The 24617-nt window shown below is 39.5% G+C and overlaps 3 protein-coding genes and 1 pseudogene across 6 annotated transcripts; 1 reads left to right on the forward strand and 3 right to left on the reverse strand.

Moving 5' to 3' along the window:
* Positions 1–986: 986 nt before the first annotated feature.
* LOC121762225 lies at positions 987–20807 on the reverse strand (annotated as a pseudogene).
* LOC121762474 lies at positions 3346–11812 on the forward strand. 4 transcript variants are annotated; one of them, XR_006042223.1, is made up of 2 exons: positions 3346–3614; positions 8629–8753. XR_006042223.1 is itself a non-coding variant. In XM_042158358.1 (2 exons), the coding sequence occupies exons 1-2, from the start codon at positions 3538–3540 to the stop codon at positions 11741–11743; spliced, it is 384 nt and encodes a 127-aa protein (XP_042014292.1). In that variant the 5' UTR covers positions 3346–3537; the 3' UTR covers positions 11744–11812. The 4 variants fall into 4 exon arrangements, 1 of the variants encoding a protein (XP_042014292.1); XR_006042222.1 differs by lacking the exon at positions 8629–8753 and adding an exon at positions 5161–5292; XR_006042221.1 differs by lacking the exon at positions 8629–8753 and adding an exon at positions 4728–5159.
* Positions 5232–11443, reverse strand: LOC121762464 (putative late blight resistance protein homolog R1A-10). Its single transcript, XM_042158348.1, has 2 exons — positions 6392–11443; positions 5232–5574 (listed from the first exon to the last, which is right to left on the reverse strand). Exon 1 carries the CDS (start codon positions 9029–9031, stop codon positions 6431–6433), a length of 2601 nt encoding a protein of 866 aa, XP_042014282.1. The 5' UTR covers positions 9032–11443; the 3' UTR covers positions 5232–5574; positions 6392–6430.
* An 89-nt stretch (positions 20808–20896) lies between the features above and the next one.
* On the reverse strand, positions 20897–21661 carry LOC121762468. The gene has a single exon (XM_042158352.1). The coding sequence runs from the start codon at positions 21659–21661 to the stop codon at positions 20897–20899; it is 765 nt and encodes a 254-aa protein (XP_042014286.1).
* Between the last annotated feature and the right edge of the window lie 2956 nt (positions 21662–24617).

The raw sequence follows: 24617 nt of genomic DNA on the forward strand, positions 1-24617 counted from the left end.
AATGTTTATGTACTTTTACCAAACAACCCTTTACCAATATTAAAATTCGTCGATGTACTTTTGGGAAATGGCGTGAAAGATTGAAACGGCAAAATTGAGATAGTGGGTGGATTAGGAGGATCAGATTTTGGAGGACACTGTGCCTCTTGTTGGATTTGTTAGAATGATTCTTCACTCTGGAAAGTAAGCTCTTCTTCATTTTGTAGTAATACTAAACTCCCTCTGTCCCATCCCATGCTATTCTGCAACATTTTTTTTAGGTTGTAAATTAAAACTATTAGAGCATCCACAACCGTGCTCTTGCCAGCGGCACGGTTGTGGGCCCGGGCGGTACTATTCGTGCCAGCGGCGCGAGCGCAGCGGCGGCGGGTGGCGTCCGTGCCAGCGGCACGGACGGCGGTGGCGAGCAGCGCCACTGTTGCGGATGCTCTTACTTAAATTAGTATTTTAAGTGTAATAAGAAATTATTTAATAAAGAATACTTAATTAACTCTAATATTTAATTTAAATACCATAATTCTAACTTAAAAATTAAAAATAATGCAAGTAGTTTGAGACGGACAACAAACAAAATGTTGCGAGCAGCATGGGCTAGAGAAAGTAAGAGTGAGCATATTATGTGTTAGCCAAAGCAAGAAAACGTTCATTTTCATACATTTTGAAATGAAAATTACATACAAGCACACTTAGGCATAGATGTAAAGATACAAATCACAAACCAGTTGATACTCGTATCACTTGCGTATTTCACCGGATGTAACATCTATGGCACGGCCCGAATTCAGCTCATGACGAACATCAAACATGTAGTACCAAATCTTGCGCAACACTCTCTAATCACTACCATTGAAACCGACACCGCATCACGAACACTGGTCCACCTCGTCCTTGCCAAACGAATGACTGCAACGATGAATGCAAACCCTAGGATGCAACCTAGGATGAAGAATAAGCCGGAGAAAGGCCCGGGGCCTAATCTTATGTCGTCAGCAGCCTCCTGCGAGGATGCCGACGGACGACAAAGTGCAATTGGAGTGATGGAGCATGTTCTGCTCCAATGTGTCAACATGCCCACTCTGTGATACTTTTAGTATTGCTTCTGATATATCAATTGCTAATGGAGACCCCTTTTGGAATACCTGATCATGTACAAACATATACAAAATCAAGAAGAAATTTCTAAAATGTGACTTGTGGTTGTCCCACAAAAAATGATTTAGTCGCAAAGTACACTTTTTTCTTAATATATATATCCAAAAGTAAAATACGTCGTTTATAATGAGACAGAATGAGTAACTCTTTCTAACCCAAAAATATGTACAATTTTCAATTGTCTTTCGTGAATGACATATTAGTACTCGATAAATTGACTTTGTTTTAAAATTTTAAGACGAGGCCACACCTTCACTTGAGCATAAATTCCGCACAAATTTTCAGTTACCAACACACTTTTCAAAACCTAAGAAACGGGCTTATCTTGAATTCAATGAACGAAGCCAATTTATGAGTGTCGATAGAGGCAGTCTTAGGACATGCTTAGTACGATGAAATGAAGGTAAGAATGATATTCATATCTCTACTCCAAAGTTTGGTACGATATTTTTACATGAACCATTATTCTATTCGGAATAATCGTTCCCCTAGAGTAGGAATAGTCATTGACTCACTCCATGTTACTAGTCTTTCCTTATCTTCTAAAATTTGTTCTTTGACAAAATTATCTTTTATGGTTTGTCTTTAGTTACCTATGTTCATTCATTCCTACTTTCAAGTCTATCTCACCCTCGCATGTCCTTAGAGTCAGAAAACTGAAATAAAAAAAAGGATGAGGAGCTGTTATCTTACAAATCCAAAGCCACCTAGTTTGAAACTAGGCCCCGACACAGTGTAGCCGTTGCAATACTTGGCGAGGAACACTTTGGCATGAGGCGCAACGAAGAAAGCGGCTCTGATCTCGCCATTATCGAAAAGTCGTGGATACTCATCAATGGAGTTGACCGGCTTGACATTGTTGGGGTTGAAATTTAGGACACTGATAAGATAACGACAGATGAAGGAATTTCCATTGCATTGGAGTTCCTCAAAAAGTCTATCTCCTTCACAGATGGCTCCAATCTCGGAACGGTCATCATCGTGGTCAGGACAGCCGTGAAACTCGTCCCAACCACGAAAATCACACATATCCACACCGCCAGCACTAGCTTGGTTGTTGAGTTCTTGATGTTCTCTCCTGTGACGAAACACGGAGTTCACTTTATTAGCTAGCCTTAAATTGTTTTCATCACTCCGCGTTGGGCACGTCCCCTTATCGCGCCTTGTATGGGAGAGAGCCACCCTCATTAGTTGCGTCCCCACCGTCGGCGAGGACTCCTCCGAACGTGGCTGACATCATCAGGCAGCGGGGAGAGCTATTGGTGACCCTACGTCAGAATCTTTTGCGAGCACAGCAGCTTATGGTGGATGTAGCTAACCCGCCACCGCCGCCACGTGGAGTTTGAGGTCGGGGATGTGGTTTGGCTGAAGCTGCAGCCTTACCGACAGTACTCGGTTGCGAAGCCGTTGTCAACAAAGCTAGCCCTGCGGTACTACGGGCCTTTCGAAATTTTGGAGAAGGTGGGACCAGTGGCTTACAAATTGCGTCTTCCGGAAGGTAGCAGAGCTCACAATGTGTTTCATGTGAGTCTCTTGAGGGAATTCGTGGCGGGAGATGGTGATGTGGATGGAGTTAAACTCCCACCGGCATTTGTCGGAAGTAGACCGGTGGTACGACCGTTGGCAATATTGGAGGAACGGGTTAGTTGGCGTGACGGACGACCAGAAAAACAGGGCATGGTGCAGTGGGAGGACGATGGTTCCACACCTACTTGGGAGCCGATGGAGGCGATTGGTCAGCCAGACATTCACCTTGTGGACAAGGCGATTCCTATCGGCGGGGGGTTGATACGGGTCCCCCGATATCACATCGACGTCGGAGGACACCGCAACTCGTGAACAGGAGACAGAGCCCGAGGCAACTCCCGCAGTGAGCATTCGTGAGAAAGGGGAGTCAGTGCCAAAGAGAACGTTGAGGCCACGAGAGAAGCTGAAGCCGCCGAGCAAATTCCAGAAGTAGAGAGGCGGAAGATTTGCTTTGTTTAGTTAATTCAGTTTTTATCCTTTTGCGTATTTTAGTTGTCGTTTGGACTTTAATTAAATTATTGTTGAGTCGGGCCTTGATTATAAGCTCCGTTCAGGTTTTTTTTGCGGTTCTTTCCCGAATGCTTAGGTTAGGTCGAACCGCCCTAGGGTCCTTAGTATAAAATAGGGTATTTCATTAAACAATCGATTATGAATGAAATCTTTTACCCTAATCCTACCTTGAGCAACAAACTTTATATTTTCGTCATATTCTTGCTGCTACGCGGAAAACGTCCGCCGCCCAGCAATCCGGGATCACTACTTCGAACTGGTCGAGAGATTGATCGCTGCTACCTCGCGAGAAGGTTGTTAATCGGTTCGTTGCGGAACGTCCGTAACAGAGTGATAGGAAGGGCGGAGATGGATTGGGAGGATCAGATTTTGGAGGACACTGTGCCTCTTGTTGGATTTGTTCGAATGATTCTTCACTCTGGAAAGTAAGCTCTTCTTTTAGCTTCACTAATTTCATTTGCTTCTGTGATTTATGCATTTTCAAAGTTTACATCATGTGTGTGTATTTATGTTGCATAGTATAATAATACAAAGACACACTTGTGATTGAATCGTGGGAAATAGCTTAGAATTTGAATTAGGATTATGGACCAGAGGGAAATTCGTGTTTGGGAAACGTTTACCGGTCTTTTAAGGGCTTGAGAATGATCCCCTGTTTCTGGTTTTAGTATCACAACGATTGAATCGTATAGCTTCTGTGAGAATGACATCAAGAAACTTGTTTGCTTGTGAATGACTGATGGATGATATGAGTTGATAAGAATTTGAGGGGATTCTAGACTTATAATTCGGACTTCAAGTTTCGTTAGGGTTATCGAGAAGGCGAGAATTAATCTATCGGTTTTCAAATGTAGCATATGAGCAAAGAAATTGATGAAGGTGCTGGTTGAATGGATACCACATTGTGATGCTTGATAATTTTGTGGTTGAATCTTGTCTTGTATTTACTTGGGAACTACCTTAGAGTTGGAACTAGGAGTATGGACCTTGTCTGAGGACTTCAGGGGAAATCGTGTTTGGGAGATGTTTACTGGTCTTTCAAGGGCTTAAGAATGATCCCCTGTTTCTGGTTTTAGGATCACAATGACTGGCTTGTGTAGCTTCCCAGAGAATGCCAGCAAAAACTTGTTTCGTCGTGAATTACCAATGAATGATATGAATGGATAAGGATTTGAGGCCATTCTAAACTGATATAGTGATATTGGGATTTCAAGTTTCTTTAGGGTTATGGAGGATTAATCTATTGATTTTCAAATGTAGTATATGAGCAAAGAAATCGATTAGGGTGCTAGTTTAATGGACGCCGTGTTGTGATGTTTGGTCATTTTGTGATTAACTCTTGTATTCCGTTGGGAGCTAACTTAGAGTAGGAACTAGAACGATGGACCGTGTCTGAGGACCAGAGGGATGTCAGCAAGAAACGTGTTTGTTCGTGGATTACTGGTGAATGATATGAGGTGGTGTAAGTCACATTTTTGTCAAAAGCTCACAACCAAATGCTCTAACAATATCCATTTCCCCTGTTGTCCTTTTATTAGATTCATGGTACCTTTTCGGGTTCAGCCATTCAGGAGAAGAAATGAAGTAGGAAAATGGGTCCAATTAGGTCATCAAATATCAATGCAAGAGACTAAGCTTTTATAGTACTGTCGAACACTTTCAGCAAGTGTATGGTATTAAAAATTGGATATCGGTGTGTGTGATGTTGACGGACGATAGGCTTCGCGACAACGTTCATCGGGGAGTCTGTTGGAGGTGTTCGTCGGCGGTAATTAGCAATATTTAAATATTAGTTCTGTTCTGCCTATATCACAACCCTATCTCATTAAATTCATCGGTGAATTACTATTTGTAGCAATAAGTCTTTATACACAAGGACGGATGCAGAAAATAGTTTTGGTAGAAGCTATATGTACATTTTAAATTTCGAATTTGATATTCAAAATACTAATCTTAATTACATTTTCTCAGATCAAATGGGCTTTTGCACAATAATTCACAAAAATTGCGGACTTTCGTGCGAAACCTCAGACCTAACAGAATGACCAACAACAATATCATCACAAGTTACTGAAACAAGAATTACAAGAAGAGTCGAAACACATGTTATATATCCATTCACAGAAACTACAATTTCAACAAATTCTTCAATTCAACCATTACATAAATATTCAAACATTATCCAGCAATGAGGTTTCATAACCCTCAACAAAATCAAGAATTCACAATCGTTGACCCAGCGTTTGACATCCTTTTTCTCTCTCTCATTTGCCTAAGAGCATCCACAATGGTTTTCAGCCAGTCATAGCTCAGCCACAAACTCCTTCTGCCACATCATCAGCACTAAAAATCCTCTTGCGACGTCATAAATAGCCCAGTCATAGCCTAGCCACATCATAAATAGCTCAGCCACATCATTAATAACAATTATATAAAAAATTAAATAATTAACAATCACATAATATACGGAATTTAATTTACGAGACATATACGGGAAACATTAATAATACTATTAAAATTTTAAAAAGTACTATAATTTTAAAAAAGTACAATAATAAAGAAAAGTACATTTTTAGTGTAAGTGGGTTAACTTGATTGATCAACGTGATCATAATGAGACATCAAATAAGTTGGAAGTGCGGAGTGTACACTTATTTGAATTCGTTATGACTAGACGGGGGGTTCGGGGGCAGCCCTCGAGTAGCGGGGTCCAAGGGGCAGAGCCCCTGGCTGGGGTCGAGCTGTACAGAAAATTCATCCGGAAAAATATTTTCGAAAATTTTAAAAAAAATCGGCTAGGCGATGCGCTAGGCGATCTGGACGCTGCAATGGCGCCGAGCGGATCGCCCAGCGCCCGTAGACCGCCTAGCGCTAGGCGATTTTTAATTCCGGAAAACCGCTCGGCGGTTTTCGGACGCTGCAATGGTTCGCCTAGCGAACGCCTAGCGCCGGCGCTCGGCTAGGCGGTGCGCTAGGCGCCACTGCGGATGCTCTAAAAAACAAAATAATGAATAAAGGATGTGAGCATATAAAGATTTTTAGACATGTTATTTAAATTAAACAACACACACATGTTAAATTCTCATTCATAAACTAACTAGTAACTAAAAGACCAACCAGCATACACTGTAACAGAACATAGCAAAACACAATGAATTTCATATTCAGTCAATTGTAAGCAGGAAGTATCAGGGGGTCGAACCTGTTAGCCAAGTTGAGAGTTCACAACAGATATCTCGTCTCAAAATGAAGAGTGGCAACGAATATTAAAGAGAGATTCTGAGAATTGCTTGGTAGAAGCGACAACTAAGGGATTGCACTCAACTAATTCGATTGTAGCCGTTGCGACCATTGAGGGATCACGCGTCCAATCGAGTTGTCTTAATTTGTAGCAGTGTCGTATGCTTAGGAGGCTAAGCATTGGGAGGCTTCCATGTTGAGCTATCCATCGCACCAGATCGCTATCTTCAATAACAAGTGCATTGAGTTTTAAAAAACAATCTGATTGTATATCCCACTCTGGGCCTTGAAAGGCATAGTCTTGTAAACTGAGTTCCTCAAGATTTGGTAGCAGCTTACCAATGTTATTCATGTGCATCCATGAACACCCTAAGCCAATCAACTGTAGCCTCTTCAAACTTGATGGGAACATTGAAAGAGGAACCATACACTCATACTTCATCTCAGGGTTAGGTACATAATAAATAAGCTTTTCCAAATTATGGAGTTCTACTGAGATATAATCCAAGCCCGTCAGTGGGTTGATATCATCGTCATCTTCGCAAGGCTTCAACTCCATCAAAATTTGTAATGACCTTAAATTAGGGATTCTTTTCAGAATTTCTCTAGTGCAACTCTTTGCACTCACACCATAAAGACAAGAGAGTTTTTCCAAAGTAGCATCAGAATTAGGGGTTGGTAGGTCTCTTCCTGTGACCTCAATATGTTCTAGTTCTTGCATGCCCCACACTTCGACCGGCATGTATGACAAAGCTCCACGCTTTTTAATGATCATATGTTGCTCAATAATCAGGGATTGAAGTTGAATAAGGTTGGATATGGAAGCAGGGAGCTCTTTGTTGCATGTTAGGGAAAGAAACTTTAGACAAACTAGTTTCATAATTTCAAGTGGGATATGGAAAAATCGGACCTGAACAGCCTTTAGTACCCTAAGCAACTTAAAATCCATGGCATGTATTGGAATTGGATATTTGTGGTAAGGACCATAACAAAGGAGAGAACGGGCAGTGGGCGCACAATCACTTTTTATTGCATCATACACTTGTTCGAAGGCAAATAAAGTGTTGCAATGCGCACACAACCGACGCTGGTCTTTCATAACATCATCCCAACTTTGTATAACAAGCAAAAACTTGATCTTACTAGCTTCTTTCTTACACAAGTGCTGCCAGCAAGAATGCACGCACAACTTGTTCTTTGAAAACCAGGAACTAAGATTGCGTTCATGTAGAACAAGATGATACCATTTAGTAAGCACATTCAAGCATCCATTTATATATTCATAGAGAATGTGCATGCTATATGATTCAAAAAATCCTTCTGCATTTATCTGATGAATGAATTCCTTACAGTAGATATCACTGTATGAAGGGTAAGCTCCCAAATAGAGAAAGAACATTTTCAAACCTTGATCTAAGTATTCATAGCTTGGGTAAAATACCTCTGATATTTGATCATATGCATCCACAAAGACTGAATTATGTTGTTTTTGGGCTACCTCAGTCCAAAATTCTGGTGTCTTGTCTTCTTTGGATAGGAGATCAGCAACTGTGACAATCATAAGCGGAAGACCTTCACATTTTTTGGCAATCTTCTCTCCCAATTTTTGAAGGTGAGGAGGGAAACCCACTTCACCAAATACCTTCTCACCAAATAATTTCTTACTTTCTTCTTCATTCAACAAGCGTAATCGTTTAAATGGAGATTCTTCAATTCTTTGTCGGCTTGTAAGCAAGATTCTAACATTTTCTTGTGGCAAGTTATCCATGAATCGTGTATCCCATTTCCATACATCATCCAACACAATGAGACATTTCTTATCCTTCAATCTCTCTTTCAAGAGTCCAACTAATTTTCGGTCGTCATGACTGCCGTATGCTTGGGTAAGCATTTGGTGGTGAGTGCTGGGATCCACTTGAGCAAGAACACATCGTAAGGCTTCATTGGATTCACATTTTCTACCCACTTTGACCCATGCTTGAAGCTCAAAATGTCTCTGAATCAATGGATCGTCAAATACTTTCTTAGCAATGGTCGTCTTTCCAACCCCTGCCATCCCAATAACTGATAAGCAATAGTAATTATCTTCTCCAATAATATATTGCCTAGTAACTTCAAAAAACTCAGATAATCCAACCATGTGTGAGTTGATTCCACCAAAATCAATCCTTGATGCAATAGGTTCGCCTTCTTCTTCAGGCATATTCGCCACTTCAATATCATACTCCAACTCCATCACCGCGACCCTCTGGATGAAGCAATCAACACTCTGCTGCAGACTCTGCAGATCTACCGAGAAAGACAAGTGACCTCTCTCACTTTCGAGTTGTGGAAGAATCTGATCATACAAATGAGATTCTAGTAAATCTTCGAATTCCCATACGGCCTCTTTGATTCGTTCATCCAAAGCATTCACCTTCGTCCTGATCTTACTGTAGCCGGTGTCGTCCAACTTTGACAGAGCAGTCAGCAAGCGATCCATGGCCTCGTAGGCAGGTCGTAAGACTTGTATAGAAGAGGCAGGAACCAGTGAAATGCGAGATGATTTTAGAATACGGTTAATGGTATTCTTGAGAGAAATCGCAGCACCATAAGCCGCCATCACCTAAATAGTGGAGAGCTAGTGGCGGCGGCAGAGGTATAGGTGGTGAAGAGGGAGGAGATAGCGGTGGTGAAGAGGGAGGGTTTTGACTTATGAAATTGTGGGATGAAATGAAATTGCTAATCACGTGGTGTATCGATTAACGGTAGTATAACAAATAACAATGGCATGCCTGAAATATTAATTTTCAATGACATCGATCGGGTGGAATCCCATATTTTGAGGGTGGTTATGGGAATTCTCAACTTTTTTAATCTTTGATTCTTTGTTGTTGTTACTAAGCTGGACAAATTGTATTGATTTGTGTAAACATATGAAAAGAAAACCACAGTTAAGAGAATTGACCATTTATGAGACTGAGGGAGTATGTCGTTTATGTAGAAAAATATTATTCGCAGCCGGCCTTAAATTAGTTTGTTAATAGCAATGTTGATTGTTGGATTCAATAATTGACTTCGATAATTGAGTAGGTATGGTGATATTTAAATGGAAAAATGCTGGAAATATTATGAAATTTTATCAGACGTCTTTTCTCTAGTTTTGTAAATCAGTAAAAAAATCATGATGGAGTACAGGCTAATAACCCTTAATAGCATGTATTTATTCATTGATTATTAGTACATGATGATTTTTTTTCTTGCAAAATTGAATTTATTACGGAAGTAGAAAAATCATGTTTGTATGTATGTAGTAGAAGATGGAGTAGAAAATGACATAGGTGATCTAAAGTGCATTATGGTTGGTCATAATAGGACATTATGGTCATTATGTGTAAGAAATACTCCCTCCGTCTCCCATTAATTGTCCACTTTCACTTTTTACCAGCAGGCTCCACGTTCCACTAACTCATTCTACTCATATTTTATTATAAAATTAATTTATACAAGTGATACTCATATTCTATTAACTTTTCCAATCAACTTTCTTTACATTTCTTCAAACTCGTGCCGAATCAAAGTAGACAATTATTAATGGACGAATGGAATAGATGTGAGAAATTAATAACACTATTTAATGTTTATGTACTTTTACTAAACAACCCTTTACAAATATTAAAATTCGTCAATGTACTTTTTGGAAATGGCGTGAAAGATTGAAACGGCAAAATGGAGATATAAAGTTAGTTTTAATTTAAGAAAATTTATTTATTTTAGATACTTTCATACTAACATTTAAAATCAAAGATAACTTAAAAATAACTTATTTATATATTACTGATATAGTTGTGTGTATACTGGTTAGTATGGAAATTGTAGTAATATCTTTTCTCTTATTTTTTTCCTCTTACTTTATTAATTACACGTTAAAATTGGTTTCATACACAACTATGTCTATAGTAAAATTTGGGTGTATTTCTGGTTATTAAAATCTGGTCACTAGGGTTGATTAAATTTTGGGCTGCCCTATTGATGACCACTGGCCGGCTAATTTCAATTCTTGAGAGAAGCCGACTAATTACACTCTACGTCCGTAAAAAAGAAAAAAAATAGATAAAATTATAAATGTAGTACTAGTAGAAATAACATTTGTAGAATGTGGGATCACATTTAAAATGATGTGTATGGTAATATTAATTTAAATTTTTCTATTTGTACAATTAGTTTAATTTTGGTGAAAGGCCAAAAATAGCAAAACTTAGAGTTGTCAACTGGGCTGGGCTGGCCAGCTCGGCCCAGGCCCGGTATGGGCCGGCCCAGGCCCGGCTCGTTAGAGAAATGGAACGGGCTCGGGCTGGGCTTGTTGTTTGTAACGGGCTCTATTTGGGCCTATTTGTAAACCCAGAACCGGCCCGGGACCAGGCCCGTTAGCAGCCCGAGCCCAGCCTAAGCCCGGCTCAGGCCCAGCTCAGCCCAGCCCAGCTTCAATCCACTCAATTAATTAAATATGGTTAGGTTTAGGATTTAATTAAAACTAATATATTTAATGGCAAATTGATTATGTTCCTTTTTGTGCTATTTTTTCTTATATTTTTTATCCAAGATGCAAAAAGGATGATTTTGAAGTTTATCTTGAAGAATATTACTCGTGTCTTGGTATTGAAAATCCTATAACAAATGATCAATTGGAGGATTATTTGAATTTGTTAGTTGGTTTATATACCTCTTGTTTTAAAAATACATTGACAACTGTTATTCCATCTTCTTCCAACAAAAACAGTAGTGGTTGTTCATCTAGTTATGCACTTCTAGATAAAATAAAAAAGAGGAAAAGTGATTCTGGTACTAGATCAACAAATGAGCTTAAACATTATTTAAGCTTAGATTTAGTGGAAAATTCTGAGGATTTTGATATTCTACATTGGTGGAAAATGGAACAAAAAAATTATCCTATTTTATCTATGATTGCACGTGATCTACTAACATGTCAAATGTCTAGTGTAGCATCCGAAAGTGCTTTTAGTGCAGGTGCAAGAACGTGACAGATAGAAGAACTCGATTGACACCAAAATCTATCAAATTTTGCATGATTTTGAAGAATTGGATGGATGAAGAATTTCGACTGAACAAGTTGAAGAGACTCGAAAGATATAGAATGTCAGAAATGAAAGAAGAAGATCAAGAAGATGAAGACGGCGAACCGGATTTGGTAATTAATGCACAAGAAGATCAAGAGCCGGATATCGAGAGATTTTATTTTCCAATAACGGATTATTACTATTCAAGTACTAATGATCCACACTTTACTTTTGATTGGCAAAATTACCCGGATTAACTCTTCGAACATGTAATATTTTTTGTAATTTTACAATAGAAGTCTTTACATTTAAGAAATTTTTGTTTATGTTGATTATTATTAAATTGTCAAAGCTCGGCCCAGTTCAGCCCGGCCCGGCCCAGCTCGGCCCACTGACCAAGTGGGTCTGGGCTGGGCTGGGCTGGGTTGAGACATATGAAAATAAGCCCGGCCCGGCACGACTCATTTCAGACTGGTACTGGACCGAGCTGGGCCTCAACATCCTCGGGCCTCACCGGGCCTGGGCCAGGCTGGGCTAGCCCGGCCCAGTTGACAACTCTAGGCCAAAACTAGTCTATTTTTTATCCACCGGAGAATATTTTTTATTTGAAATAATTGTTGGAAATATTGTAGCCTTTATACGGGAAAACTCTTGCTATTACAAAAGGACAAAACTGGAAGGTAAATATAATAATATAAATTACAACGAAAGTAAAGAGATGCAAACTATAGTATTCTTCAAGTCGAGTCGAGGTATCCCTCTCTCCGCAAGACGAAATACGCCCCGGCTAGTGCTCACGGATTGGCGTAATGTCCCCAAAGATGAAACGACTTTCCTCCTATCGAGTTGAAGCACCTCAAACTCGTAGGCTCCGGCGAACTTGAATTGGAGGCGAGAACCGAGCAATGCGATGCTCCTAAGATGCGAACTAGAGTGCTTGAGCTATGAGAGAAGAGAGAATGATTGTAGGTTGTGTTGTGTCTTCCATCTCTCAAAACAAGCCTATTTATAGGCTAGGAGTGGCCACACGAGAGGTCTCGGGTTTAAGGCACCTCATAAACACATGGACGTTGAAAAGCCAAAAGACTTAGGAAAAGAAAGGTTTTGAGACCTTTCTAATTTCCCACATGTTACATGTTTTTCCTACAATCCCCCACATTGGTTAGAGCGCAGCAAGCTCAAACCAACATCAGGCACAAATGCATGTATGCAGACTCTTTTGCTCAGTTCTCAGGAAACGATACTGTATTTGGAGAGGTAACTCTTGGTTTTGAACCTTCCATAGTCAACACTATCGGACATACCGGCGGACTAGTGGACGCGATGCCTTGAACTATTCCTCCTTGGTGTATGCCTAGTCAATAGCATCAACACAATATTGTCTGAACTCCATCAGTTCTCACGTTTGTGTCCGTTTCGGCCGTGGAACACCTCTTTGGAATTCATAAGTGACTCACACACACGAAGCGGCCTCACTCCTCACTTACATAGGTGATTCTTTCATGAGTATCCTGCCATACTGCATCTCCTTGAGATTTCAAGAATCATTAAAAGTCAAAAGACTTAGCCTCTTACCACGTGCAGGTTACAACACTCAATGCTTTCTAAAGAATGGGCGAAGATTAAAATCTTCTGAGTGTTACAGCTAGATTTGTATAGCTTCGTTTTCCCATTGAACCAATCCCATGGGATCTCCAATCGTATGGTTGGGTTACCACTATACTCATCTTTTAAGATGTGGTTTTCAGTCCCATTCCTTTTAGCAATTTTTGCATTTGATCACGGTTTAAACCTTTTATTAACGGATCCGCTAAGTTATCCACTGACTTTACATAGTCAACTGAGATAATGCCACTTGTGATCAACTGCCTTACGGTATTATGTCGTCGACGAATATGTCGAGACTTACCATTATAAAAGCCACTTTGTGCTCTACCTATAGCTGCTTTGCTATCACAGTGTATCAATACTGCGGGCACTGGCTTCTTCCAACATGGAATATCTTCTAGGAAGTTTCTAAGCCACTCGGCTTCTTCCCCTGCTTTATCCAAAGCGATAAACTCAGATTCCATGGTGGAACGAGCAATACACGTCTGTTTCGTTGATTTCCACGAAACAACACCACCCCCCACAGTGAACACATACCCACTTGTAGAAAATGAGTCTTTTGAATCAGAGATCCAATTTGCATCACAGTACCCTTCAAGTACTTGGGGATATCTTGTGTAATGCAGTCCAAAGTTAAGAGTATACTTCAAGTATCTCAAAACTCTACACAGAGCTTTCCAATGTTCCTTACTTGGGTTGCTCGTAAATCGGCTCAACTTCCTATGACCTTTGCATACTCTTCTTGAGCAACAGAATCACCCATATTCTTGCTCAGATGGACATTGTGCTCCAAAGGAGTCTTTGCTGGCTTACAATCAAACGAGTTGAATTTCTTAAGCATTTTCTCAACATAATGAGATTGCGTTAAGGCAATTCCCTCATTAGTCCTCAATATTTTGATTCCAAGAATCACATCAGCTAGACCCGTATCTTTCATATCGAAATTTCTTTTCAACATGTTTTTTGTCTCGTTAATAATGGCACTATTGCTGCCCATTATCAACATATCATCAACATACAGACACACAATAACAAAACCGTTATATGTGTTCTTAATGTAAACACACTTATCGCACTCATTGATAGTGAATCCATTTGCCAACATCACGTTGTCAAATTTCAAATGCCATTGCAATGGTGTTTGCTTCAACCCATATAATGACTTTACCAGTTTGCATACTTTACGCTCTTGCCCAGGCACAACAAACCCTTCGGGTTGTTCCATATATATTTCTTCTTCCAGATCACCATTCAGAAACGCAGTTTTCACATCCATTTGGTGAATCTCAAGATTGTGCAAAGCAGCAATCTCTAGAAGCACCCGAATGGAAGTGATTCTCGTAACATGTGAATAGGTATCAAAAAAGTCATGCCCTTCTTTCTGCTTAAAGCCTTGGACAACTAGGCGAGCTTTGTACTTATCTATAGTACCATCGGGCTTATATTTCCTTTTCAGAATCCACTTGCACCCTAAAGCCTTACAGCCTTCAGGCAAGTCTACTAACACCCAAGTGTTATTTCTCATGATGGATTCAATTTCACTATTGATAGCTTCTTGCCACCACGCTGCGTCTGGGCCAGACATAGCTTCCGCCAATGACTTTGGTTCGTCATCCAACATAAAAGTTATGAAGTCAGGACCAAATGTTTTAGCAACTTTAACTCTTTTACCACGTCTTGGTTCAACATCCTCAGGACTTGACCTCGTCCTTTTTGGAGGATTAGAACTAGTGGATTCATCCATCATTCTTTCACTAGAACGATCCTCTTGCCTCTTGCAAGGGTATACATTCTCAAAGAATATAGCATTCCTTGACTCAATCGTTGTTCCTTCAGCCACGCCAGGCACAGCTGACTTATGGACTAGGAAACGATAGGCACTACTATTAAGTGCATGGCCAATAAAGATGCAATCGACTATTTTAGGGCCTATTGCAACTTGTTTCGGAGGTGGCACTTCTACCTTCGCTAAACACCCCCACACTTTGAGGTATGAATATGGAGGTTTCTTCCCTTTCCACAACTCATAAGGAGTCACATCCCTATTTTTTAGTGGAATTTTATTCAGGATATGATTCGCTGTTAACACAGCCTCCCCCCACATGTTCTGGGGTAATCCTGAATTAATCAACAAAGCATTCATCATCTCTTTTAGTGTTCGATTTTTGCGTTCAGCAACACCATTTGATTGAGGAGAATATGGAGCTGTGGTTTGGTGAATTATACCACTTGCATGACATAATTCTGCAAACGGAGCTACATACTCACCACCTCTATCACTTCGAACACACTTAATTCGACAATTAAGTTGATTTTCGGTTTCATTTTTGAAGTCTTTAAACGCTTCAATTGCCTCATCTTTACTTCTTAATAAGTAAAGGTAACAATACCTTGTGCAATCATCTATAAATGTGATGAAGTACTTTTTATCACCTCTAGTTTGCACAAATTTTAAATCACATACGTCTGTATAGATTAACTCTAGAGGTTTTGTGCTCCGTTCTACCGAGCGAAACGGTAGCTTGGTCATTTTTGCTTCAACACAGACTTCACATTTTTCTTGTGAGTTAAACTTATCTACTTTTAGTAAATTAAGATTTACTAATCTTTTTATAGCATTTAGATTTACATGTCCCAATCTTTTATGCTATAAATCAGAGCACTCAAGCAAATAGGAGGATGCATCATCTTCCTTATTTCTTAATCCCTTTCCACGGTGAATGACCATAACATTCAGCTCAAAAAGCCCATTCACTAGGTGACCTTCACCTATGAACTTTTCATACTTGGTCAATATAACCTTTTCACACTCAAATTCTAGTGAAAATCCATGATTTACTAGAAGTGAGCGTGACACCAAATTATTTCGGATGTCTGGGACATGCAGCACATCCTTGAGGGTAAGAACCTTTCTGGATCCTAATTTTAGGAACACATTACCCACACCAACCACCTCGGAAGAGGCTTGGTTTCCCATACGTACTTTTCTACCTCCAACAGATTTGTAAGTAGAAAAAACGCTTCTCTCTGAGCACACATGACATGTGGCACCCGTATCAACAAACCATTCATTTGGATTATTACCATGGTCCACGTCGGAGACCATTGCGATCACCTCGTGATCTTTGTTGTTTATAACAACACGTTCAAATAATTTGTACAGTATTGTTTCCAACAATAAGTACACAATTATATTGAACCAAATGTGCATTGGCATATTCATCAACCCATGCATCCCAATTACTACTACCAAATCTAAATTGGTCTTGCTTGTCAAATGACAAACGATAAACATCATTCTCAAGAGAATAGATCTCAAGGAATTAACCACTCCATAGCGCATCGACATTGCGACCGTTCGTTGCTTTATTCCAGCTTTGAATTTCATGTTTCCTCCGGCATCGGTCGACATGAATTCAACAAGAGTACAATATTTCGTCTTGCGATTGTTGGAAATATTGTAGCCTTTATACGGGAAAACTCTTGCTATTACAAAAGGACAAAACTGGAAGGTAAATATAATAATATAAATTACAACGAAAGTAAAGAGATGCAAACTATAGTATTCTTCAAGTCGAGTCGAGGTATCCCTCTCTCCGCAAGACGAAATACGCCCCGGCTAGTGCTCACGGATTGGCGTAATGTCCCCAAAGATGAAACGACTTTCCTCCTATCGAGTTGAAGCACCTCAAACTCGTAGGCTCCGGCGAACTTGAATTGGAGGCGAGAACCGAGCAATGCGATGCTCCTAAGATGCGAACTAGAGTGCTTGAGCTATGAGAGAAGAGAGAATGATTGTAGGTTGTGTTGTGTCTTCCATCTCTCAAAACAAGCCTATTTATAGGCTAGGAGTGGCCACACGAGAGGTCTCGGGTTTAAGGCACCTCATAAACACATGGACGTTGAAAAGCCAAAAGACTTAGGAAAAGAAAGGTTTTGAGACCTTTCTAATTTCCCACATGTTACATGTTTTTCCTACAATAATAATTGTTGCCGGCGGAGTATTCGGATGATGATGGGAGTGATAGGAAGCGCGGAGATGGTGAGACGTGGGTGGATTGGGAGGATCAGATTTTGGAGGACACTGTGCCTCTTGTTGAATTTGTTAGAATGATTCTTCACTCTAGAAAGTAAGCTCTTCTTCACTCTTGTAGTAATATTAAACTCCCTCTGTCCCATCCCATGCTACTCTGCAACATTTTTTAATTGTAAATTAAGACTATTACTTAAATTAGTATTTTAAGTGTAATAAGAGAGCATTTAATAAAGGATGCTTAATTAATTTTAATATTTTAATTAAACACCTTAATTCTCACTTAAAAATTAAAAATAGTGCAAGTAATTTGAGACGGACAGAAAACAAAATGTTGTGAGCAGCATGGGCTAGAGAAAGTAAGAGTGGGCATATTATGTGTCAGCCAAAGCAAGAAAACGTTCATTTTCTTACATTTTGAAATGAAAATTACGTACAAGCACACTTAGGCATAGATGTAAAGATACAAATCACAAACCAGTTGATACAAATCTTTCCTTATCTTCTAAAATTTGTTCTTTGACAAAATTATCTTTTATGGTTTGTCTTTAATTACCTATGTTCATTCATTCCTACTTTCAAGTCTATTTCATCTCCGTTTTTGTTTCATCATACCAAGCATGCCCTTAGAGTTAGAAAACTGAAATAAAAAAGGATGAGGAGTTGTTATCTTACAAATCCAAAGCCACCTAGTTTGAAACTATGCCCCGACACAATGTAGCCGTTGCAATACTTGGCGAGGAACACTTTGGCATGAGGCGCAATGAAGAAAGCGGCTCTGATCTAGCCATTATCGAAAAGTCGTGGATACTCATCAATGGAGTTGACCGGCTTGACATTGTTGGGGTTGAAATTTAGGACACTGATAAGATAACGACAGATGAAGGAATTGCCATTGCATCCTAGAGCTGCATTGGAGTTCCTCAAAAAGCCTATCTCCTTCACAGATGGCTCCAATCTCGGAACGGTCATCATCGTGGTCAGGACAGCCGTGAAACTCGTCCCAACCACAAAAATCACACATATCCGCACCGCCAGCACTAGCTTGGTTGTTGAGTTCTTGATGTTCTCTCCTGCGACGAAACACGAAGTTCACTTTATTTATTAGCATTGAGCTCATCATCGCCACAATATGACCAATGTACCCATATATGGTTAGTGGCCAAACATGAGAACTCATCTAAAAAACTAGCACATTAGAAAACAACTTATTTGGTCTTAAAATTTCACATCTATTTTCTTAGATGACTAATGTTTGACAAATTTCCATACATTGAAGTTCGTGATATGAAAATTATCTACCTACATGTGACGGATCCTTCTCACCCCCGCGTTGAGGGGAAGACGAGACCAATTCTAGTACAAGACTTAGAATTTGTCTCGCCTTTCCCTTAAAAGGGTTAGGGGGACAAATACGTCTCAATATGCTTCTCACGAATCGCAAATACGAATAGATTCAAGGGGACTTAAGCCCATACCAAACTACTCCCTCCGTCCCTTAAATCTTGGCGTTCGTCCATAAAATTTGCCACATTTCACTTTTTACCATTTTTGTAATGGATCCACTCTCTACTATCTTTTTCAACTCACTTTCCATTACATTTCTTAAAATTTATGCTCGGTCAAAGTTTGATAAAATTTAAGGGACGGAGGTCGACATACTCCCTTCATCCTAACAAAGTTTATAACAAAAAATAAAACGTCTAATCACTCTTAATTTATTTCATTACCTACTTTACTCTCTATTATCCCTCATACATTTTCCTCTCTTCTATTTTATTTTATTTTTCATTGAATCCATTCAACACACTGCGCCCAAAGTTTTATCCCAACTTAATTGGAACAGAGGGAATCCCATATTTGAAGTGGAGAAAAGAGTATATTTTATTTTTTCTTCTACTTAACTCTCTCTCTTTACTTTATCTAGGGAGTATCAATTGAAAAGAGAAAGTAACTTTATTGTTTCCATAAATCGAAATGTGTCATCATATTTAGGATAAACTAAATAGAGTAATATGTCATCTTAGTCGGGACAGAATGAGTAATTGAGTAGATTGAAGGTTGAATATACTCACTCTGTGACAAGGGTATTATGGTGACTGGGAGCCAGAGAATGGAGCAGATGGTTTGGAGAATAGAGTCGCAAGTGAATTGGTCGTTGCCGGTCGCGAATTCGCTGAACCAGATGACAAATCCGGTGGCCGTGCTGACGGCAGCGAGCTTCAGCCACATCAGCTTAGTGAAGGGATTCAAAGCTATGAATTTGGAGTCTTTAAGGCCGGGTTTCGCCGTCACCACCATTACCAGCCCCGACTCTATGTAAGGCTGCGAAAACTCGGTGTAAACGTACCGATCTGCCATTATTTCTGTGTCACCTACTGCTGCATCCAAGCTCTATTGCAACAGATTAAAACAAGACCATCTTGATTAGAAGAAAAGAAAAGACTGAAGATTGAATGGAACAAGAGTATTTTCTTTTATTATAACAGGGTTGGTTGGTTGTCTTAATATACCCAAATTTTTCAGATGTCTGATTTTACACAAACTTAGTACTCCCCCAACCCTGAAAGTTTGGGATTTGAATCCTCTGCTATAGAGAGAAACACAATAGATGTTTGTCACATATTGTCAGTTTCATATGTCTTGCAAGGTAAGTTTGTCAGCATTTCACATTTACGTTTTTTGGTATTGAATCTATAACTTATTTATATTCAAATTTTAGTATTAAATTAAAATATAAAAATACATACTAATAATTTTTACTATGACTCATTAAACAATAATAATAATATGACTCTCACTATTTATTAACACTACTTAACTATCATTTTACTCATTTCTCTTATTCTATAAAATGTGTATTAATTCTCGTATCATTTTAAATTTTTATATTTATATGAGACGGGAGGAGTAAAAGAGAATAAAGTACAAAAAAAATTTAAAATTATAATAAAATATGAGAGAGAATAAAGTAGTACCTTGTTGTAAACTTGGGCAACCATTTCATCGTAGGACCCATAATAGGGAACTAAAACATAGTGGAGATCATACGGCAGTTTCTTCACCGCCGCTTCGAAAACCTTGATCGAAAATCCGGTAATCTGAGTCAAATTCCGGCCAGTACCGTACATAACCTTCACGAACTGATTAAACGCGCCTCTAGCCGGAACCCCAATCCTCAACGGCCTCTCTCTGCTCCCAAGCTCCACCCTCTCTGAACCGCTCGCTCACCTCCCCGGCCAGAAGATCTAGCTCAGTCCTCTGTCGCCGGAGATACCAAACTCCGGCAACCACACCGCCACTTCTCTGTAGCTCTTACCGATCACATTCACAATGTGGAAAACCGGCTTTTGCGAGAGGAAGCCGTTTTTGAAGATTAATTTTCCACTCAGGCCTTTGAAATCTTCACCGGCGCCGGAGAAGACGTTGCGTTGGCGCGGAGTGCATAAATGCTCGGAGTGGGATTCACTATAACAATTTCTTTAAATTTTGCCGAAAAGAGAAGTGATTCAATTACGAAGTAAAACAGAGGAAAAACAGGGGAAAACAGAGGAAACAGAGGAAGGAAGTACTACCTTGTTGTGAACTTGGGCAACCATTTCATCATAGGAGCCATTAAAGGGAACTAATTCATATTGAAGGTCGTACGGAAGTTTCTTCACCACCGCTTTGAAAACCTCGATCGAAAATCCGGTGATCCGATTCGAACCGGAATCGTACGTAACCTTCACGAACTGATTGAACGTGCCTCTAGCCGGAACGCCAATCCTCAACGGCCTCTCTCTGCTCCCAAGCTCCACCCTCTCGGAAACAACCGCTCTCTGCCAGGCCAAAAGATCGAACGCAGCTGATCGCCGGAGAAACCCAACTCCGGCGACCACACCGCCACTATTCTGTAGCTCTTACCGGTCACATTCACAATGTGGAAAACCGGCTTTTGCGAGACGGGCGTCGTAGGCGCGGAGGGCGTAAATGCTCGCGTCGGATTTTCTTCTGATGGAAAACTGGATTCATATTTTCTTTTGAATTTGGATTTAAACGCTTTGATATTGTTGTGATTAGTTGAATAATCTGATTTTATGGCAAGAACTCCTTCCATGTTGAGTAGAAGTGATGAATCGGCGGAATCTAGAAGATTCGAGATCTCCTCCGCCACGATCCAGACGAAGCCCTTCTCCATCAATCCCAAAACCCGAGCTTTCTCAAACAAGATCGCAGCGAATTCGAGAGAGCAATGCATGACAACGAAGACCCTCGAGCTGGTGGCGCCGATCATCTTTGTTAGCTCGCTCTCGATGGATGTGGCGGTGGCGGTCATGTGGGGCTCGATGGCGATGCCGAGGGCGTGGAGTTGCATTAACCTTCCTTGCATAACATGATCAGCTGCGAAGAAGTGATCTTTGACTACTAGTTGAAGGCCTCTAAGGTATGCTTTAGTTTCAGTGTGCTTAACCACTTTTGGTAGACTATAAATATGAGTTTCATTTACATACTGAGCAGGTGAATTTGGATGATAGTATAAACTAGAGTTCATTATATTTCCTTCCCTTATCTACCCAGTGGTATCCCAAAAGTATTTGACGATCAGTTGGTTCAGAGACATTTTGAGCTTCGAGCATGGGTCAAAGTGGGCAGAAAGTGTGATGATGCCAACCCATTGAGTGACTTAGGTTATATATCAGAAGAACTCCAAAATTTGTTGGGACTTGTATTTGTTGTAATCAATCCTGACATGAAGTATGAGTGTACGACTCCTCTTTCAATGTTCCCATCAAGTCTAACAAATTTGACTTTGGGTGGCTTAGGGTGTCCATGGAAACACATGAATGACATTGGTTTGTTGTTACCAAATATAAAGAAGCTTACTTTACAAGGATATGCCTTTCGAGGCCCAGAGTGGGATATAGAATCAAGGTGTTTTCTGAATCTGGAGACACTTGTGATTGAAGACACCGATTTGGTTCAATGGAGGCCTCAACATGGAAGCTTGCCTAGGCTTGAACTCCTAAGCATACGACATTGCTACAAATTACGACAATTCGATTGGACTCGTGATCCATCCATGGTCCAAACTACAATTGAATTAGTTGAGTGCAGTCCCTTAGTTATCCCTTCTGCCAAGCTATTAAGACCGAGATCTCTCTTTAGAGTTCGCTGCTACTCTTCATTTTGAGATGAGGTCTCGTAGCTAGACTCTCAATTTGGTTAACAGGTTAGCCTTCCTATATCATTTAATTTGCTTAAACATCATAAAATTTTGTAACCTTCTTAGCTAAAATATGTGTGTTTATTATGAAGGTTGAGTTGCATTAACTTCCCCTGCATCAGTTTATATCATGAGACCGGCCAACGCTCCACACCATGCTTCCTCGCTCTCAACCCAACGAAGATCTTTCCAGTTGTCTAAGGTTTCGTGGAGTTTTACGACTCAATCAAAATTGTGTTTCTGGTTGTCTGATGAGGTATTGTTGAGGTTTCCCAAGATTACTTTTCAGTTTGTTATTGCAATAAATAATCAGAGACAAGGAATATTTAGATATGCCTACAAACATGATTGAATGTTTAGACCTTATGAATTTTTTTTTCATGTACAATTTTGGTGTAGTACTTATTTCATTTTCATTGCATGGTATTGTGCTTGAACAAATTAGGTGTGGCTTTCATAATTATCAGTTTTTCTTTCTTAATGTGGATATGCACTCTTTTAGATACAATTATTCGGCTATTAAATGGTTATATCGTATAAGGGTTCCTAGCAAATAAAATCATTACATATGATCAAATTTGCAGTTACAATGATGGTGTTGAATTTCGGAACGTTTGAGTTTGGATCCATGAGTTTGGTGTTGAATTTGCAGTTACAACACCATTTTGTTTTAAAAAACAAAATGGCAATTTGATACAAATTTTTACCACAGGATTTTTAAATTTTTTATTATTATAATCCGAATTTTTGGATCCAAAAAATAAATATAAATAGTCAGAAATTGCCAGGCATCATGCAATGATTGGGCAACGTCCTGCACCAGTACGCGTGCTCATGCACGCGGATACGTATAAAGTGGCGTGCTCAGTGTCGTACTTCAGCATTGAGCACCTGTACGTCGACAAATAAAATTCTCGTCGACAAATAAAATTTGTGGAGACGCAAGATATTTAATAAATTCCAGTGACTCAATTTATGATGTGGTAGTGTATTGGCCATAAGTTATTGGTCCTATTTTGCCCCACAGTTTCATTATTGTTGCTATTGTGCTACCTCTGTATACTGCCGTCTTTACCACCATCTTCATATTTCAATTGGAAGATGGCTGCTTATGGTGCTGCGATTTCGTTAAAGAATACGATTCTGCTTATTCTACGATCGTCTCGCATTTCGCTGCTTCCTCCCACTCCAGAAATCTTACAACCTGCCTACGAGGCGATGGTCCGCTTGCAGATAGAACTGCGAAGATTGGACAAGACCAGCTACAGCAAGATCAGGACGAAGGTGAGCGATATGGTATTTGCTGAAAGTTTCTTATGTTTGAATCTGCTCGACAGATTGGGTACCATCCTACTTTTGAAAGCTCGAGATGTCTATTCATCGTTCGCAAGGATGGAGATTTGGTCGATTTCTCATACTGGAAATGCATAAAGGGCTTGATAAATAAAAACTACCCTTTATACGCAGTTGGGTCTTTCATATCCCATAAATTGTTACTAACGTAAATATGCATGAACAAAGAAAAAGAATATTTAATTTATTTTTTAATATGCGTCATTAGAGAATATTATATGAGGCTAAAATTGATTTTATATTGGTAAATTCTGTTTGTCGACCAAACTTAGGCATCCATAAATATTTTTTAGATCGTCGATGGTTTTTTTGGAGTAGTGGTAAGGATGAGGTTTTGGAAACGTAAGGTTTTTAAGATAAAGTTTTATTTATTATTTTAATTATAATAAATCTAATTTAGTTTGTGAATTGTGATGATAATTTTTTTAGGACTCAATTAATTCCATTCTTTTATTTTACTATTAACACAAGTATTCAAATATTCTGTTTAGTTATAAGGAACGCTATATCCAAAACTATTACGAGTAGCGACAAATAAACACACTAAATGAACAATACGCAATTCCAGCGTTCGACAATTTCACCATTAAGGGCCTCCATAATAAAAATAGCCCTGCCACAAACTCCTCCTGCCACATCATCAGTACTAAAAATCTTCATGCTACATTATCAGGACAAGCAAATAGCCCAGCAACAGCCTAGCAATAGTCTAGCCACATCACTCAAAATTATATAAAACAAATAATTGACAATCACACAGAATACGGAATTAAATTTACGACACAGATACGGGAAAATTCAATAATATTATTTAAATTAAAAAAAAGTACATTAAAAAAATTACATTATTTAAAAAAAATCCTGACCTCCGCCTCACTCCTTGTCTCCGTCGCCCCGTCGACGCCGCCGCCGTCGCCACCGTCGCCCCCGT

This window comes from Salvia splendens, chromosome 13 (genome assembly GCF_004379255.2).
Source record: "Salvia splendens isolate huo1 chromosome 13, SspV2, whole genome shotgun sequence".
NCBI lineage: Eukaryota > Viridiplantae > Streptophyta > Magnoliopsida > Lamiales > Lamiaceae > Salvia > Salvia splendens.